The 20,163-nt window shown below is 44.9% G+C and overlaps 1 protein-coding gene across 2 annotated transcripts in view; it reads right to left on the bottom strand.

Moving 5' to 3' along the window:
• Nucleotides 1–13,542: 13,542 nt before the first annotated feature.
• The window catches only part of DLGAP1 (DLG associated protein 1), a 391,301-nt gene continuing 384,680 nt past the window's right edge, over nucleotides 13,543–20,163 (bottom strand). For both annotated transcript variants that reach the window (XM_065752000.1, XM_065752002.1), the window contains 3 exons: nucleotides 19,569–19,660; nucleotides 17,206–17,358; nucleotides 13,543–14,382 (listed from right to left, as the gene is read on the bottom strand). In XM_065752000.1, the coding sequence (XP_065608072.1) occupies nucleotides 14,173–14,382; nucleotides 17,206–17,358; nucleotides 19,569–19,660 (455 nt within the window). In that variant the 3' untranslated portion in view covers nucleotides 13,543–14,172. The remainder of the gene's footprint in view (nucleotides 14,383–17,205; nucleotides 17,359–19,568; nucleotides 19,661–20,163) is intronic.

Raw genomic sequence — 20,163 nt, forward strand, 5'->3', positions numbered from 1 at the left:
TGGACCACAGAGCAGGGCTGGGGCTGCTTCCCCTGCCTGAAGATGTGTAGTGACATCAGTTTCATTGTGAAGAATCCTCACCTGCATGTTTATGAACCCTGCCAGTGGTATGTTGTCAGCTTTTGTCATATTGTTTGGCAGAGAGCAGCTCAGCCCTGGTTCTGTAGGTTTCACAGCACAAAAATACTTTTGCGTGGCTTCCCTGAGTCTTTTCCCCTCCGTACTGTTGCTGTGCTGCTGGAGAAACATTGCCCTGGCGGTTACCCAAGCTTCCCCGTCAGTGGCATTTCGTGGGTTGGCAGGGCTTAGCTACTTTGGGAGAATGTTCGACTCTAGCACTGTTAAGGAAATAACTTCCAATTGTGAGCTCAGTGAAAACAAAATATCACTTTACTGGTTGTGGGAAGAATGTCCTATCCACCCCCTTCCCTTCACGAGTCTGTGTAACTTGCCTTGGAAATGGGTCCGGATCCCAGACACAGAACTGATGTTGAAGATCACAACAGTTTTGTAATTCAACTGAGTAAGCATTCAGCTGTTTTGCCAGAGCTTGTAATTTCACTTCCTTTTCCAGCCTGCAAAGTTCTGATTGCCTGACCTTGTGCTGAATGTCTTACTTTGTTTCTTTCTGGGCATGTGGTATCATTCCTTGCTTGAACTCTATCTTCTCTCTGCCTGTTTGACTGCAGGGTGCTTACATCATGCTGCATGTAGCCCCTTTTAACTAGGTGGGAGATTACTTTGACTGGTTTTGTGCTGTTGGAAAAGATCCCTGCTACCCCACTAAACTAACCATAACAGCAAATCTCGCTCTGGTGCAAACGAACCAGCTTCTGCTTGTGTGAGAAAGCACATCTTTTCTGTGTAGTTTGACTTTTTCCTGGCTTCTGCTTTCTGTGCTGTGATGGAGATGAGCCTAAAAGAGGAGCAGTGAGTAATAAAACTCAAAGGCATTTTTAAGAACCCAGGGGCTGATTTCGGTTTTGGCCTTCCTTGTTGTAGCACATAGTTCTGATGGGCTCCCCGTACGGAGCAGGCCTTCCCCTGCCAACTTTGACCAAGAGGTGAGTTCAGGTTATCATATTAAACACTACTTAGGCACTTGCTGCTGTAACTCATTCTTCATGTTCAGTGCAGCTGGCTTGCGTTCAGCCAAGGTATTTTCAGTGAAATGCTGCCAACTTTCTCCAAAGGCTTCCGCAGAAGTTTTTCTTCCTTAGCTGTCGATACATGGAAAAACCTCCTGGAAATATTTCCTCTTAGTTGATAGGTTCACATCTGCATGTACTGCCTGTGGTAACGATGCCACCTTGACTCCCTTGTCCATTCACAAGCAGCTTCAGCCAGTGTCATCTCTTTGCCCACTGGCACTTGTTCCCACATTGGCTGCCCGGGCCCAGTGGCTGTCCCTAAGCTTCTGGAGAAAGGATGCAGAAGGCCTCTTTCCTTGCCAGGTCAGTAACATAGATGCATGCTGAATTTTTAGGAGGCACCACCTGGCTTTGCTTCACACCTGCTGTGTTTGTGACACCTTGGGGCAGAAAGGAAGGGCCCCGTCACCCTCACAGCCAGTGCCATTCTCCATGCTCTTTGAGATCACAGAATCATAGAATATTTTGGGTTGGAAGGGACTCAAAGCCCACCCAGTCCCACCCCATGCTGTGGGCAGGGCTGCCCCCCAGCAGCTCAGCTGTGCAGGGCCCCATCCAAATTGGCCATGAATGCTTCCAGGGATAGGGCTCTGCAGCTGTGCCAGTGCCTCACCACCCTCTGAGTGAAGAATTTCTGCCTAAATGGAATCTAAATAATCCCCTCTTTTAGTTTAGAACCATTCCCTCTTGTCCTATCATTATCTGCCAATGCAAAAGTCAGTCTCCCTCCTGTTCATAAGCCTTCTTTGAGTATTGGAAGGCCATAATGAAGTCTCCTTCCCTGGAGCCTTCTCTTCCCCTAGCTGGACAAGACCAGCTGCCTCAACCTTTCTTCATAGGAGAAATTCTCCAGGTGTGGTATATTGAGCAGTATCCATGGTGGCTGGTGGTGGGCATGCATCATTTTCTCTCCTGTTTATAGCCATATGCAACAGGTACTTCTGTTGTAAGGAATCTCTTTCCAATGGCAGTGATAGGCTCAGGTTCCCTCCCTTGAGACTGACCAAGTGAGGTGGGCAGTACAGCTCAGCTGTTACTCAGACTCTGCATCAGCCTCAGGAGTGACTCGCTTGTGACTCTGCCCAGGCAGGAAACGTGACCCCTCCGGCTGCTTCATGATGCTTGCTCAGCCCAGAGGGAACTTGTCTTCAGGCCCCCTGCTTCCCATAGTTCTGCCTTTCACCGTTGCTTTGCCCTGGCCCTCATTCACTGGGGAGGCTTACCAGTGCTGGGAAAGCCCTGGAAAAGAAACAAACCTTTCAGCTATGACTAAGGAAAACACACTCCAGAGCTCTGTGGTTTGTCTGAACTCACTTCCTTGGGAAACAGCAGGTTTTGATCTTTAAAAAGTGATATCTTAAAAGCCCACGTGTAAGTCTTAACAGTTCCGGTGATAGCTGCGTAATCTGCCTTTGATCAAGTAAAGCAACAAAGCACAGATGTATCTGCTGCCCAAGGACTGCAGGAAATTTGCCTGTGCGTATACAAATGCACAGAGGAGGGGATGCTGGCACAGTAGGGGGAAGATGACTTGCTGCTCTCCAGACCATCACAGAGACAGTAGTATTTTGCCTCTACACCCCGTGACTTTTACTTGCTAGGGGAAATCTGCACGTGGGTCTGTGAGTCTGACAGCAGGAGACAAAACAGTGTATTTGAGATCCTTGAGGGGAGCCAGGGCTGCACCAAAGTTTGGCCTAGGCAGGACTCAGGGAATTACAGCAGGGCACATGGCTGTCAGGCAGGCCTTCAATTTTGCGCAAAATGGTATTTTTCCTCTTTCCTAAGCTTGAAAAAAAGTTTGCAGACCCTCATGGGAGACAGTTTGGGTGCAGTGTGGGAGTTCTTCCATGGCTGTGTTCATGACAGCTGCCCTTTACACTGGCTATGGGAAGGACTTTCCCTTGAACTCGTTATTTTTGGTGAGCAGTAGGAGTGAAATGACACTGGACTTTGGTACCTCACCTGATTCTCTCTACTTTGCATGCTAAGGGACCCACAGGAAGCTGTCAGGAGAGCAGGGTGAGCCCTCTGTCACTCAGTTACTCCTTGGGCAGTCATGCCCGGTGATGCTGGAAGGCTCCACCCTGCTTTTAGAGTGGGCTCCAAGACTTTCCGTAAGCTGCAGGTGCTGTGCAGGTGCAGAGCGGTGCCTGGCATAATGTGGGGCAGCGCTATGGAAACCGGGCACAGGTTTGTTGTGCTGGCTTTGTTTGTTTTTTTCACCTCCGTGATAATTCTTAACCAGCCTGCAATCTCTGTTCTATGTACTTTACTACTCCTCGTGATTTACTGGGATAATCGAAAACTTAAAACAGAAGCCCGGCCCTGAACCTTTTCACTACAAGGAAAACAAGACCTTTGTCCCGTTGGCTGAGCTCAGAGCCTGCAGCATGGCTCACCCGCAAAAAGTCCTGAAGATGGAAATCAAAGTCACACTGATGGCAGTCGTAACTGGATTTGTGCTGAAGTGGGTGGAGATCAAGAGCTCCGACATGACACAAGATCTCTCGTGTCAGCTTCCTCGTAACAGAGAGGAGGCATCCGACTGGTGGAAGCCAGCCTGCAAATACCAGCATCGCCAATAACGTGCTGCCCGCAGCTCAAAGTACAGGCTGTGGTGGGCCGGGGCTGAAACATTAACCAGGCCTTGGGGCAGGAAGCCTCTGTAGTTGCCGCTGTGTGTGTGTGTGTGGTGATGGGACTGCAATAAGCAGCTGCTCAAATGGGCTACAGGCTGCGCAGAGAGCTGATCATTTGTGGGAATGAGGGTTGTAATGGCAGGGCAAAAGGGGAGTGCAAGGGATTCTTTGGGGCTCACACTTCAGATAGTTAGGGTCTGGGTAGTGTTTAGAGTCTGTACTTGTTTATTTTCTATTTCTGTTGCTGGAGATGGAAGGCAGAGATAAGACAGGGCAGCAGTGGGAGTGTTGTAATCATTTTACTGAGCCCAGCTGACACCAGGTGCAGGTAAACATCTCTGCCTGCCCGGATGGGTGACAGCCCATAAATCCTGGGAGCACCCTGCTGAAAAACAAGGCTTTTGCAACTGTGCCTTTGAACTCGGAAGGAACCGTGCGGGCATGACTGATGGGTGACAGCGTGGCCTGGCTGCACTTGTGGAGCTTCATGGCTCTTTCCACAGGCCTCATCCTGGCTGCTGGGTTTCCTTGGCTGAGCCACAGGCAGGGCCCGACCCTCACAGCTGTAAAACCACTGTTTTCTTCCCAAGAGCCAGTGTGCCCAGCATTCAGCATTTTCTGAAGAGAGGTGCTGGGCCAAAAGCCATTCCCCTGTTGCCTACCCATACTATATATGTGTGTATTATTAGTTTACCCACTGTGGGTTGCTCCCCAGCTGCCAATGCATGTCTGCGTGTTATCAGTGAGTCTCTTCATGGACTGCCTTAGGCTGAGTTTAAAGAACAGCATGTTCCTGTTCGGGGAAGAACAGTTGTGATGTTCTGCTCTGCTCCTGCTGAATCACTGTGATCCGGTAAAGGCCTGGAGCATGGCAGGGTCATGTTGTGTTGTCATGTGTTGCAGATGAGGAAAAGTGTTGGATTTGGGCTTTGTGTGATTAGACTGGTTTCTGGTCACGATGATGGAATCTTTGGGAGAAGACTTTGCCTTCACATCTCCTTGTAAAGTCTAGGTAAAAGGAAAAACGTGCTTGTTTGATGGTTTAAAACACACCATTCATTTTCAAAGACAAGTAATGAGACCATAGCAAGCAAATCTAGAAGAGACCACAGCACTTATCCTGGGTGCAGGGCTCTGTCATGGGTTGTAAACTCTGTGAGATGCAAACATCAGCATTTGCATGGTGTTTAGCCCTGCACAACACAGCATCTCGAACTGAGCTTTGGGGTCACACTTATAGGAATGTGTATCTCACTGAATGCCTTCTTGCGACAGTCACATTTTACAAAAATCATGTGCATGAGTGACTAGCACTGCAGGCAGTGTCTGTGTGGCAGTGGAGTCAGCAATCCAGTGAAGCTGTGAGTTCAGACAAGCCCCTGCTTGGCTCCTGCTTTGCCATGCTTGTTTTACAGCGGCTGGAACTCTTTCGTGTGCTGTGAATACTCATCACAATCATGGAATCACAGAAAGACCTGGGTTGGAAGGGAACTTAAAGCCCACCCAGTCACACCCCGTGCTGTGGGCAGGGCTGTCGCCCAGCAGCTCAGCTGCCCAGGGCCCCATCCAACCTGGCCTCGAGTGCCTCCAGGGATGAGGCACCACAGCTTCTCTGGGCATATCAGCTTCTTAGAAGGAGCAGTGTGAGAAAAGTGCTGTGTGACCCGTCAGCAGATGTGCAAAGGATTTTGTATTGAAAAGGCAAAAAGAAAAAAAATAGCATTAAAATTACCATTGCCATGCTGCCCTCTGGGTTTACACAAATGCGGTGCAGAGAAGAATTAGGCTTTTGCAGTTTCATGTTTCCTTGACCTTTTGAGAGAAGAATGAAAAATCTGATCCAACTGCTGCTCCCTGTTACAATGCTGAAAGAGCAGTGCAAACTTAATGTGCTGACTCCCGAGGAGCAGAATTTCAACTTGCCTATTGAAAAACCTGGGAGAGAGCTGAGGTCTGCAGAGACCTGAATAAAGCTGGGTGATCTGAGTGCCCAACCTCTCTCCCAGGTGGGTGCAATTACCGGTGCATGAGCAAATTCCTTCACCCTGCTCCGGTGGTGACTGGCTTAAGGTGAAAGCAAGGCAGAGAGAAAATGTACAGCTCCTCCAGCGCGAAGTCTTCCTGCTGCAGGATGAGCAGCACCTCCACTGTACTGCAGCTGCTGCATCTGGGCACTGTAGTTGTGTTGTGTTAGTACCCACATCAGCCTTGCTTGGAGCTTGGAAAGCTCTCATACCATTATTGTTAAGCTCACATGTGCTGCTTGACGTGACAATATTTCCAGCAAAAAATCACTTCAGATTATTGCTGTGTTGGCTGATGCAACTGTTGACAAACAAAATCTGCATGGATTATGTTCTAATGGCAAGCTTTGCATGCTTCAACAGGTTTTCTTTGCTTTGGTTGAGTTTCTTGGTATTATTTCCACCTTTCCAGCTTGCATGGGATGAACACAGTGGATGGGTTGCTTCTTACTGAGTCTCAGCACTGCCTGGGAGACGCTGGCGGACACCAATCACCGCGGTGAAATGCTGCATGGCAACATACACGCAGCAGTTTTTTTTTCCCTTTTGGAGATGAGCACGTGTCAATTGAACAAAGGGTGAGAAGTGAGGGAGTACACCGTAATTTGCTAGTGTGTGGCTGGCTTCCCAGTTCCCTGTGCATTCCCGCAGCCAGACTGCAGTTGTCATGATGCTATTGCCAGGAAATATGTAAACAAAAGGGAACTCTCCCTCTCAGCTGAAGCATTAGGTTGATTGTGCAAAAAGCTGCTCAGATTGATCCACGCTACCTAGTTATCAAAGGTGCTATTTGTTATATACAGGCATACAGCACAGTTGACATAGATCATTTGTTTTTACATCTTTTTAAATCAGAGAGATACTTATTTGTGTGGTGAGTCAGAGCATTAGAACCCTCTCACACAGGACTGTGACTTAAAGTTCAGGTGCTCAGGCACTGCTCTTCTGGAGTCACTTGGAGATTGGCAAATGGGTGTTTTTCCATGGAAATAGTTGATCTTTATGTCTCAGCCAAATTACACAACCGACAGTTATGCTGTGATGAAGTCTCCTTTCTTTCCTAACACTGCAAATGCAGCAGGGAAGATGTGATTTGCCAGAACTATTAAAAGTTGAAGAAGTCTCAGTATTGTTGCTGTTGGTTGTTATTTATTTATTTATTGCAGATGATAGGAAAGTTTTCTTCCAAGGACAAGCAAAACAATGAGCACAGTAAGTTATTACTGCAGTTATTCCTCCTCCCCTTAAAAAAATAAAAATGAATGCTCTAGGAGATGACAGAAAGCATAGCCGAGCTCAGTGTTGGCTACATGTTGGCATCTCGATGCTACACACTTCTTTTACACAACAAAAGAAGGAATAATTACAGTTCTGGTTCAAGGACCATAGCAATCCGGTGCTGAACATGCACGTGTGAAGCAATTCTAAGTTACAGTTTTGAACGCCGATAGCCAATACAATGGGAAAATTAAGCCACCCTGTATTAAGGACTTGTCTTTGATAGTCCTCTCCATACAGCTAAAAGCCAGGGGTAACTGGTAGGCTTGGCATCCCCATGGGGATGCAGCACAGTTGCATGGGAAGGAGTTGCCTTTAGCGGTTCACATCTGTGATCCCTCGTTCTGTCCTGCAGCCCAACTGTGCGCCTCAGCACGCAGCTGTCTGCACTAGTAACAGAGAGAGAACTCCACTGTCAGACTGATGGCACACTGGAACAGGCTGTCCAGAGAGGTTGTGCAGTCTCTTTCTCTGGAGGTATTCAAGAACTGTCTGGATGCCTTCCTGTGTGACCTACTGTATGGAACCTGCTTTAGTAGGGATGTTGGACTTGATGATCTCTAGAGACCCCTTGCAAGCCCTACAGTTCTGCATGATTTGGTAACATCTCACCCCCATGAGACACCTGACAGACAGAAACAGCCTTCTCACCTTGCTCTACTGCTTTTCCCCTTAGCTCTGAATGAGGACCTCCTGTTCTGTGAAACACTGACAGCTATAAAACATAACAGAGTGGCAGCTTCCCAGGGATGCTCTGGGACTGAGCAACCTCTGGATTCCCTAACGGTGCTGAAGAACTCCAACGTTTCTCTGCTTTGAATGGAGCTGGCAAAATCCATAATTGTTTCCATCCTGCTTGGCTGGAAAAGAGCAAAAGCCAGGCACCCTGCCATGAGACTGCTGGGTGCAGAGTGGATATGATGGAGGGCTCTGCACCAAGGCTTACCCACCAGAAGTGATGGCCATCCTGCAGCTCATCTCGGCTTTTATATATCCTTAATTTATTTTTTTTCCCTTTTGTATGTTTTTTTTTTTTCTTCCCTTGAGTGAGGCAGAACTGCTGAGGTGATGACTTACCTGCTGCAGCTTGGGAGATAGCAATCTTGAAGGGATGACCTTCACACAGTACCCCAGCAGAGCTTTTCTGGCCCTAATTTCTCTGATTACGTTGTTGCTTGATTAGTGAAGGGAACCGTGAAAAACACAATTACCAGGAAGCCCTGCTTCTTTCGTCGTCTCTTTGTCTCACTGCAGACTGGGCATGTGACTCATGGAGAAATAGAAGAGTGGCCATTTTCACTTGTGTGACACAAAGGGGTGCTGCGTGCCAGTCACACCTAAGTGTGGGAAAGCTCAGCTGCTGGCTGACAAACCTGATCACGTCATGTTTGCAGCTGGCATTTAGATGCATCAGATGGACCACAGCACGGTGTGAAAAACTGGAAAACCTCTGTTCTGCAGACAGCACAGAGAAAGGAGGAAAAAGATGAACGAGCTCTGTGTGGCCTGGCAACTTTTTTGGCCATTGGTGTAGTATCGTACTAAAAAGAAAGGAGACAAGCAGGCTTTGACTGTGGGTGTTGATGCCAGGCTTGCTCAGTGTAAGCCTGCTTGTGCATCCTGAGCTGCACAGGTAGAGCTGGCTGTGTCCTCATGGGATGCACCACAGGGCATGAGAACCTCTCCAATTTATGGTCTGAAGGACAAGTCCACTTTTCCAGTGGACTGAGGAAGAACCTCTCCTACTGACTGCCACCCCAAAACTCTAGCTGATGTGTACACCAAAGACTACAATGACAAATCCCAATGAGCGACCAACATTTATATTATGAATTGCAGTCAAAAAGAACTGGCTCCAAGTCAGCACAGGCTCCCAGCAGATTTGATGAGTAAGCATGCTTCAAAGGGATGGTTAAAATGTATTGTTTGCATATTGCATACTGCAAAAATAAATACGCAAAGCAGGAGAGAACAGACTTTGGCAAGCAAACTGACAACAAGGCATGCTCTTGAGGAAGGCTCATGATTTGGAGGGAATATTGAGCTGGAAGGGAACACTGAATATAAATAAGGATACAGTTTACCTTATGCAGCACGAAAGGCAGGACTGTGAGCCATGGCTCGGACTTTGTCAATCTTCTACTGAGGGAATGGTTTGAAGCATGTTTGCTGTTTTACAGTCTGATGTATACTCATTGCGGAAAGATACCAGCCACTGCAGAAAGGTATTTAAATATTAAAGCTTTTTTTTTTTTTTTGTCAGTTTGTGAGTAACCAGGGAGAATGTAAGTTCTGGTAGATGAAGGGAAATCCCACTGTTAGGTCTTGATGGCCGTTAAACTTTAAGAAGTTGTTTCCCTGCCTCTAGAACAAAAGTCTTCCTGATTTCTCTTTGCTGGGGGTGTAATCATAGGCAAATGTTACATGGTATAACCCTGGTGTGCTGTTTGTATAAATGTTTTGCTTATAAACTGAAATGTGTTAAGTCTGTTATATGAGCAACATCATCCAGAAAATAGAATACAATCACAGAATCATTAAGGTTGGAAAAGACCTCTAAGGGTCATCTCATCCAACCATCCACCTACCTCCAGAGTTGCCCACTAACCCACATCCCTCAGTACCACATCCACACAGTTCTCAAACACCTCCAGGAGCAGTGTCTCCATCACCTCCCTGGGCAGCCTGTGCCACTGCCTTACCACTCTTTCTGAGAATAATTTTTTCCTAATATCCAACCTGAACATCCCCTGGTGCAACTTGAGGTCGTTCCCTATCATCCTATTGCTGCTACCTGAGAGCACAGGCTGACCCTCGTTTTGCTACAAACTCCTTTCTGTCCATTGTAGACAGTGATGGAGGTCTCCCCAAACCTCCACTTCTCCAGATTAAACAATCCCAGTTCAGAATTTGATGGCTGTCGTGATTCCCCAGACCAGCAGAAACCCCACCTGCAAGGCAGGGCCCTGGCAAAGGGAAGTCCAGATACCACTGCCAGGCTCTGCTCAATGCTATCTTGGAAAGAAACACGTGGAAACTAGTGTGCTGAAATAAAATAGCTCAGGGCTGCCACCAGCCCAACCCCTGGCACCTCTGTGGGGTCTGGCCCCAAGTAAAGGTGCCTCTGAGAGCTCTTCTGAGGATCCAGTGTGGTATCACAGAGGGGTCTGTGGCAGTGAGAAGTTCTGCAAGTGGGAGGCTCTGTGGGATCAGTCTCAAGCAACAAGTGCTTAAGAGAAACATGCTGCTGGTCATGTTTTTATCCTGGACCACATCAAGCGAAGAATTTTGGCGGTTCTGGGAGAGTGAATTTGCATTGAAAACCCACAGCTCTTACAAGCAGTGCATTAATTATTTTATTAATTTGCTCTTTTTACATTATGGGAAACATTCATCTATTTACATTTTCCTGTCCACACACCCATCTAGGTAGATAATCCTATGGAAACCCAAATCATTACGCCATAAAACCACTCTCCTCTGTCTAAAGGCTTTCAATTTTTTTTTTTTTTGCCATTTGTTTCATATTAGAAACATTTTCAAAATAACATTTGGGAATGCAGAGAGGCCATTGATTTACATCCCGATTACTTAAAATATGCATTTGACCTTTTTCCTTAAAATAAAACAAAGCCCAAAATGAAAAACCCCAGAAACTTCACAAAGATACTGTTCAAATTAAAGTGATAGTGCACATAAGAGCATCAAGGGAACACTTTTAAATAAACTGAAATATATTACAAATAAATTATTTTCGTTTAACTTTTCAAATATTAAAAATCTTTACTCCATTTCTTCATCTTTCTTTACAAAAAAAAAAATATTATGAAAATTTTATGGAAACGTCTGCAAAAAATATAATAAATACTTTTTTTTTCTTCTTTTTTTAAACTTTTGCAGCAGGAGACAAAAACAGCCTTTTCTAAAACTTCTCTTAAGCCAAAAAAAAAAAAAAAAAAAAAAGAAAAAAAAGAAAAAAGACCAAAAAACCCCCAAAAATAATAATTAAAAAAAAAAAAAGAAAGAATGTAAGAAATACTTTAGTACCGAAGTGAAACAGAGTGTGGGAATTCTGAATACACACTGGGCAGGTCAGACTAAAACAGGTAGTTACAAATTCTACTAAAACAGATGATACAGCAGATATAGTATATGTGTATTGGTGTCAGTAAATGAGTCAAGTGGTTAACTAGTGGCATTCTAGGGGCCGAAGTATTATCTTTTATCTATACCGGTCTTGGCTGTATTTGTAACATTTTGCTAAAGAAACAAAGCAAACATTATAATTCTCTCCCTGGAGCCAAATGTGCTAACAGGTATTCACCTAAGAATAGATCATTTAAAATATATATGAAAATATTCTGTGATATACAAATACAATAATTCATGGTGTACAAGACTTCCCTTTTCTGCTTTTTAAGGGGGACACTTGCTAGACAGAAATTTCTGTAGCCACTTGTCAACCAAAATCTTAACTCATCTTTCGTAAAACATCCACGAAACTAAATAATGTGAAACACAGCTGTGAACGCAGACCCTCACCTGGATACAGCTTTGTATACCTCAGTACAAATGAGTTCCAAAGAATTAATAATTGACATGACTATACGCTCAAAGTGGCAGTTGGCACTATTACATACTGCAAACACGGTGATGTTTCATTGCTGCTAAAAGTCAGACGGAGTGTTTCAAAACTAGCAAACACACAGGTATTCGAAATGCCGAGAGGGTCAAGCCTTTCCAAGCTCCTATAACACAAAGCACTCTAGGGTTACATTGGATTTCCGATTACTCTAGTTAAAAGTCTTTTATATATTAAATTATTAGCCCTTATCTTGTAAACCACAGCAGTAAGTAGTTGTGCCCTGTTTATAAAGACATAGCTCAGATATCAATGGCTTTGAGAGGTAGCAAATTCTCTAGTGGTTTTAGTATGCTCTTGTGAAAATACCTGGTGCCAGAACCTATTACCTCTCTTATTTTCTTCAGTAAAATTAAATTAGCACCTGGCTATGATGTCGTAGGAAAAGAAGCTGTCTGGCATGACCTCGATGAATACTTTTAGCAAGAGCTTTGCTCATCGATGACAATTTTCAGTGCTCTGAAGCGCAAGTGGCAGAATGATGCCAGCCCTATGGTGAGATGTAGTCGGGCCGGCCCAGCTTTTACAGCAAAGGGCACAGGAAGCCCACGCTGGTCTAGGGCCACCGTGTACACCATGTTGCACCATGGGGACAGCTGTCCCTAGGCCTGTCCCCAATGGGAGCGGAGGCCCACCACCTTCCTTTGTTGGTGCCCTCATGGAGGCAAAGAGAGTGCAGGGACCGGAGCAGGGCCAGGAGAGCTTTGCCCCTGGGACTCTGGGCACAGTTGCACTGGCCAAACCCTCTGTTCCCAGTAGAAGCCAGGGAGGCACACATCACACCCAGCCACCCACCCACATGTGTGCCCAACGTGCTGTGGGCAGCAGGCCCAGCTTTCCTGCCGTTGGCACGAGGCCTTCCCAGGGCGGTGTGCCCTGCTCCTGACCCACCAATATGCAGGAGGAGCAGCTCCCTGGGCTGGGGGTGTTCAGGCTGAGCACCCCGCTCCTCTCCAGCCCTACTGTCTATGATTTACCCCTGGTATTAACGAGCTACTTGGGATGCATATTTTTTGTGACTGCGAAACAATGGCAGAAGCGGGAGAAGGAAGGCTTGTCATGGAACGAAATTAAGTTCATATTGATCCTGTCACTTGTGAAAAACACTTTATTGTTCTCGGTCAGGTAGGTACCTTACACTATCAGGAGGAGACTGTTTTAGAACCTTACTCCTAGATACAAACTGCCTGGTGAGGAGCAGTCTGCATGGCAGCATGGAACCGACTGTGGATAATGCAGCGTCTTGCCTGGAAGAGCACAGAGGGCTCTGTGTACAACAACTGGCTGACAGGTGTCGGTGTGTGGCTGCGTGTATGCGTGAGATCAGATTGTCCCACCAAGAGTAAGACATCAATGAAGCCAAGTTTTTTTTTTTTTTTTTTTTTCTTTTTTTTTTTAACCAATATAATCCATACAATACAATACAAGAGGAATTGACAATACAGTACAATTTTAAAAATTCTCAATACTTGGACAAGAAAATCCTTCTTTTATATTATCTTCAACTGTCCTTGCTTCTTATTTCCTTCCTTTTCACTCTTTTATTGCCTTTCAAAATAGATTATTTCCCTGGAAGATCGAATTTACAATCTTCTGCTGATTGAAATGTTTAAGTAGTGATTGATGAAATAAAAATGAGGCAGTTTGTGCAGCTGTGAGTGTGCAGGCATCTTTCTGTGGGATCTTTCTATCCCTCACCATCCCACCTGCGGGATATGCTTCTATTTCTCACCCCCAGGTCTGTGTTTCTACCCTCCTCCCCGCTCCCGCCCCGACCTCTCCCCCCCTTGGTGACTCCTTAAAGTCAGGTGAGGTGTGATTTGGAGGTTTAGAATAAAGTGCGCCATCTGCTTTAAAAAAAAAAAAAGAAAAGAAAGAAAACAGTAATAAAAAAAGGGGAATCCGAGTCATAGCTCCTTTCATCTTTATGAGGAAGACGGCAGAGTCCAAAAGGATCACCCTGCGTGACTGAAATTTCCAAAATCCCCTGCAGTTGGATATTGCTGTACACTAGGTAACAGGCTAGGTTTAGATCGACTAAAGGTTGTGGGTGGGTTAAATGGAGCCTACCGTACAGGTGCGCGTGTGCATGGGGATCCGAGCGCTGCGTTTATTCACTTCAAACAGAAAAAAGATTGTACTCGTATACATGAGGCGAGGTGGCAGCATCAGTACATGTGACAAAGCATCATGATGACATGGGCAAACCTTCAGGAAGCAAGGGTGATTAGAGGACATCTCTCGGAGGACCGACAACTACGGCACGGTGGTGGGATTTATCGGGGTCACCGGGACTGTGTACAGAGAGTGGGGAGAGAGGGGAAGCAGAGGGAGGAGGAGGTACAAGTACTTGGTGGCGGTGACCTGGAGCAGGAGCCTATTGGGGCAGATTGTACAGGAGACTTGCCAGAGAGAGTCCTCCTGGTCGGATCCCTTCATAGCCTGGTCTGGGCTTCGGGGATGTATATCTCAATGCTCTCGGCGCTTTCGGTGGCTGAGTTCTGCCGGACGGACGCCGCGCGCTTGGCAGCCATCAGCCGCTTGCGGGCCTCCTGACGCTGCGAGCTCTCCAGAGAGCGTTCCCGGATGAGCGGCACCTGACCTTTCGATGGCTTCTTTGGCACTGGAGGAGGGACCCTTCTCTCCTGATCAAAGCAGAAGGTTAATGGCATTATAGAGCTTCTCAGGGAAAGGCGGGAAAAACTAGGTCGCGTCAGTAGTTAGAACACACATTTTACCTATGGTCTGTTAGCTCCTATCTGCCCTTTAGTCTTCAGTCAACTGGCTAGAAACTGAGCTAGAGAGGAGAGCATCTCAGGCGCGGCCTCGTACCACTGGCACCGCTTCACGCGGCTGAGGAATAAATCCCGCTCTCGGCAGCGCGGCCCCGGCAGCCTGGCTCCTGTGGCTGGTAACAACCTTGGCTGAGGGCCGTCCTCGGACGGGGCCGAGACACGTGCGTCACCTCGGCCCCTAAAAACGGCACGCGTGTGGCGCGAGGTGGGCCTGTGGCAGCGCTGAGATGCGCTGGGCTTGGCATCCCAACCACTAGCTGCTTGTGGCTGGTGCATCGGAACAGTAACCATCCAAAACATGAACATAGTCAGGCGTATATTTCATATAGCTTGATAACTCACCCCCCACACCCCCCCTCTGTGAGTCTGACTGTGCAAACACATAAACCCCAGCCTCCTGCTAAGCAGACATGCCACCCTACAGTCAGCTCTAGCTTGAAAAACTGGTAGAAAAAAAAATTAAAAACCATGAAGAGAACATGCATTAATCATCACAGTGGTGGCTAGCTCCAGCTACACGAGTGACAAGGAGGACTATTATGTACAGCCTGGTGCGTGTATACAAAAAAAAAACCCCAAAAAACCAAAAAAATCAGAGCAGGATCTCTCCTGGAAAAGAAAAGTGTATTCAGGTCTGAATTTCAGGCAGCCACAAAGACTTTGTCAACTTAATTAGATTGTCTTTTAAGTTACATCCCCTTCCAACTGTGAACACGGCCTCTGAGCGGAGGGATTTTATCACACTACAAAGGTCCCATTCTGCCCTTGCGTTTTCTCTTATGCTGATCACAACAGCGTCCACGGCTCGAAAGATAAAGGTGCTTAGTTACACTTATTCATACTTTGCTCTTTCTCTCCATCCAAGTATTAATCTGTGCTGCTTTAAAAGGGCTCAGTGGCAAAGGCCAAAGGCAACTGCAAACATCGATTCCACAGAAAGTTCTTTCTTCTTTTTTTTTTTTTTTTTACTATTCAAGTAAGGAGATGATCTCTTTCATTTAAAATCATAGACAAATGCTAATTGAACCAGAGAGGCACAGTCAATGTAATTATTTAAAAAGCAAAATCTCTACCTGCTTACCATATGTCCATTTATTCAACACAACTTCCTTTAACCAGTTATATTCTTTTTTTTTTTTTTAGAAACTCTTTGAAATGTTTTTCAGAAGCAAACAAAAAAGCACATTTATGTAAGGAAAGCTCTCATTTCTTACTGTGCAATTAAAAACACTTGGTCTATCTGCTTGACTAGATAAACTAATGAAAGACCATACATTGGCATTTCTGTGCATGCATGTTTGACGTTTTTAACTTCCTTTTCTGACAGATACTGAAAAGAAAATAAAAAGACGATAAGGAAATGACTTGCCTTCAGTACCTTGGCCTAGGAAAACACATTCCCACACATCTCCTTACAAAACACTAGGTGTGCACAAATGGCGTGAGCATGGTACTCCTAAGTCAGGAATGAATGAGTATTTAGTCTTGACCAGAGGAGGGAAAGTGCTACCAGCATTACCTTTGCCAACTTCCTGCTGCAAGATCAATGGGATTCAATATCATTATTATCTGTCCAAAAGAAAATGCCACTTTGCTCATCAGAAATGAGACGACAGTGATTATGGGGAGCCTAGACACCTGGAAGAGCCACAGTACCTGGAGGTCGTGTCCCCCTCTTTATGATGTCCCTACCTGCTTGCTCTACTCATTGGTATCAGACCGGTCGCAGTCAGTCTAATGGAGATTCAGTCAACAGACTACACACCTACAGGAGTGCAACGGGGCATGGGACCCATGGTTCCCCTAGGAATGGGTCTAACTTTTAAGTATGGGCTGAAACATCTGTGTATTTTGGCTTACCCCAGTGCTGTTTTCCTTGATGTGGATAGTGAGGAGAAAAATAAGGCAATGGAGCCGAATGAGTGTGAAAAGTGACATGTGATTCACACTTGGATATGTGGTAGTTTTTCATGATGACAGAAGACTACTACATTTTTTAAGAAACCCAACACTCAAATGATTTTTATACTTTCTTGGGTAAACAGCACTACCAGCAATGTGGACCCATTTATGAAATCATCCCATTAAAAAAACCAAAAAACAAAACCACAAAACAAAACCAAAAAACAACAACAAAAAAGAAACAACAAATGAACAACAACAACAACAACAAAATAAAAGATGTAGGAGTTCTTTCATGTGACATTTTGGAAGGCATATTTTTGATATCGCTCTGTTTGTAATATGGTTATCAAATCAGCAATGCTTACAGTGCTTCCCTCTTTTTTTTTTTCAGTAACACAACCTAGAACTCTCGCTATATGCAATGATGTGAACCGTAAATGTGATTTATTTAATTTTAAGAATCAATATATAAGGCAGTTGCTTCCAACGATTGATCGTCTAATATGATTAAATGTAAAACTTAACAAAGTACTACATTCCCATTATCCGATTCACAAAGACAGATTTGGCTTAAAAATATGCCTGAAACATATTACAGATAATATCCCAGATGATTATTATGTAAACATTGTTATTACAATGAAATTAATTTGATATGAGCTTCATTTCACATTTTTAACGTCAGTGCTGTAACACAGAGGCCTATTTAATTTGTCCAGTGTTTGTGCAGGGTTTTAAATGAAGCATACAAAATCTACAATGTTCTACCTTCTTGTCATGAGGATCCATCTGTTTCCAATTATTGGCCTTTAACTGATGAAGTTCATCAAATTTCATACTAATATTTTCTATGGATAACTGCAGCATATCCCAAAACCCTGCTAAATCCTGGGAGGTCGGCCGTGGATGTGCATTAGGATTCTGTACAACAGAAGAAGGAGAAAAACAACAGTTTGGCTTTAGTACCTCTTAATGTAAAGCATTTGTGCAAGCTATTACGCATCTTGCTAGCAAAACGATTTCTGCAGTTCCAAGCCATCAGAGAGACACAAAAAGAGAAACGACAGAGACTTCTGGGAAAGGGATGGGGCAGCACTGAGACACTGTGCCCCCATGGGTCCTCTTCAGCACCAGTGGGTTGAAAGGTGGCAACCTCACCATACTGAATTTAATTGCCAGCCTCCTCTCCACTTTAATGGGGAAGGGTTCCTTATGATCCTGTAATATTTACTCTTGTAGGATGACCAATGCCTGCGCAAGTGAACAGTTGCCGTGTGTTGAGAGAGTGACAGACAAGAGCATGAGAACTTTTTCCACACTCAGAATCTTAGAGCAACAAAAATACACAACTTTTTGTGTAAAAATTACATGTCAGACACTGCAGGGTGAAAAGCTTACAGTAATCCCATTTTTTCAGGCATGTTTCTGGGAAGAGAGACATGTGCTGACCCACAGCTGTCCGTGGATCACAGAGAAGCTGGACAGCTGGGTGCCTATCAAATACATCAGCAGCACCACATCAGACTGAGGGCTTTCAAGCAGATGCAGCTTCTCTCCACTTTCAAACTCATGGGCCACAATGTGTAGGCTTGTCCTGCATTTGCAAGATGGTCACAATGCAGTGAAGCTGGGTCACATGAGTAGTGCTGCTCGGCATGTGCAAACTCAGTTCACTTCATCATAGAAGCATAGAATACCCCAAGTTGGAAGAGACCCACAAGGATTGTCCAGCCTCAGAGTATCCTCAGAAGAACACACTGTGGCCATCAGCATCCCTACAGCAGCACAGCCAGAAGTCCTCTTCTGTCCTGAGTCCTTTCAATGTGGCTCTGGAAGTTTTGCATGTGCACCAAGCATACACGAATTGTGTAAATGCAATTATTATTAGGCCCTGCAGGTTGTTTTATATGGCTCGAATTTTGCACCGTGCTTAAGTCTTCTCCCTCATCTCAGGAACAACAAACCCAACAGACTTTCTTAGCCTTTCTTATGATATTTCCAACTATCACCTCAACACTGATTTTGATTGAATGGTTATCATACCACCAAAGCAGCAACTGTAGAAAACAATAAAGCATATATTTTCAGATTCATAAGGAGAACAGAGATTTAAGGAGAAGAGAGATTATACATGCATTCCTTTTTTTTTTTTGTGCTTGACAAGTTGCCCAGTTGTAGGCTTTTCTTTACAACACTGCACAACCTGATAGCTTTTTCATTTCTTTTAATTAAGAATTGGAAGGCTTATTCAGACAGAAATGATTTCTGTTGCACTTGCCTACTGCAGGCAGATTTTGGTTTGGGTCTGGATTTTCACAGTGTATTAAGTGGAGTAGAAGGTGGTGGTCACTATGGTGAGTGCCACAGGATGTGCCTTCCCTGCTCTGTGGTGGGAGAATATAACGCTCTGTGCTTTTTTGGGCTTCTAGAAATTCAGGTCAAAATTGAGAATTAAATAATCTAACATGCAAGGATGGATTGTTGTAAGTGCTGGCATTTTAGAGAATATTATTTTAGATACATAAAATGAGAAATTTTTCTATTTATCATAATGAATATCATTTTGATGATACCACTACTAACAGTAGTGTAATAGCAAATATTAATAGTAATAGTAGTAGCATACACAAATTATATACAGCAATCATGAATATAACATCTCTTTGCTCTTCTAGTGCTTTGGAAAGTGACTTTTCTCTTTTTCTGTTCAGGCATTGAAATACAAGGCACCAGCATTCAGGGTCTGATTTCCAGCTGTTTCTGTCTTGATTAATAGAGGTGACATTGGAACTATGTGTTGAAAGCCCCACTCATGAGATCTATTCATGTGGAATACCCTGAGAAGGCACTCACCTATCTCTGCACCCATACAAACTGAGTGAGAGGATAGAGAGAACTTTGGTGATATCTCACCAAGAGCTTTTTCCTTTTCTCTATTGTCAGGAACTTGAACTATTAGCGAAACTCATGTTAATTTCATCAGTTCTGATAGACTTAACTCCCAAGTTCCTTTACAAGGCCTTTACTGGGAAAAGTTGCCGGTCAGACAATGGTCTGCTTTAGGTAAGATTATTCACAGGGGTAACTCTTCTAAAAGAAACACAACAGTATTTATCAGAGAAGTTACGTACCAGGTTTTCTTCACAAAGTTCTCTGAACTGGTAAAATTTCTGGGCCATTAGGAGCTGGGCACTGCCCACTGCAGTTCGGATTTTCCCTAGAACTAAGAGAAAAAGAAGCATAAGTCATAACGCTCTCCTTTCAGGCAACAAAAAGTCTACAAAATGAGAGGGCAAAGACACATAAGAGGCAGTGCTGGTTTTCCTAAAGAGCACTGCCCCTCCAACACACGTTATGGGGAAGCTCAGGAACCTCAAGACAAATCTGCATCAGGCCAAGGTGGGCTGCAAGGTTTCTCGGGGCAGCACATGTTGATAAAATGTTAATCTGTTGCTATAGCTGCCTCTTATTCTTCAATGAAACCACTCCTAACTAGAACAGAGCACTTTCATGACAGGAGAGATGCAAATAACCAAAAATTCTGCACTCCCTGTGGAAAGCACACTACAAAAAAATTACACCTCTGAGCAGCACTGGACACAAGTTGTGAACACAAACCCATCTCTCTGCACAATGGCGCACAGCTTTCCAAGGCTGACATCAAGTACGTGGCCAGGAAATCACTGCAGCTATGAGCATCTCTGCCATGTCATCCAGCAAGCGGTG

The sequence above is a fragment of the Cyrtonyx montezumae genome, unplaced genomic scaffold, assembly GCF_038088225.1.
Source record: "Cyrtonyx montezumae isolate F1298 unplaced genomic scaffold, pur_monq_1.0 scaffold_8, whole genome shotgun sequence".
NCBI lineage: Eukaryota > Metazoa > Chordata > Aves > Galliformes > Odontophoridae > Cyrtonyx > Cyrtonyx montezumae.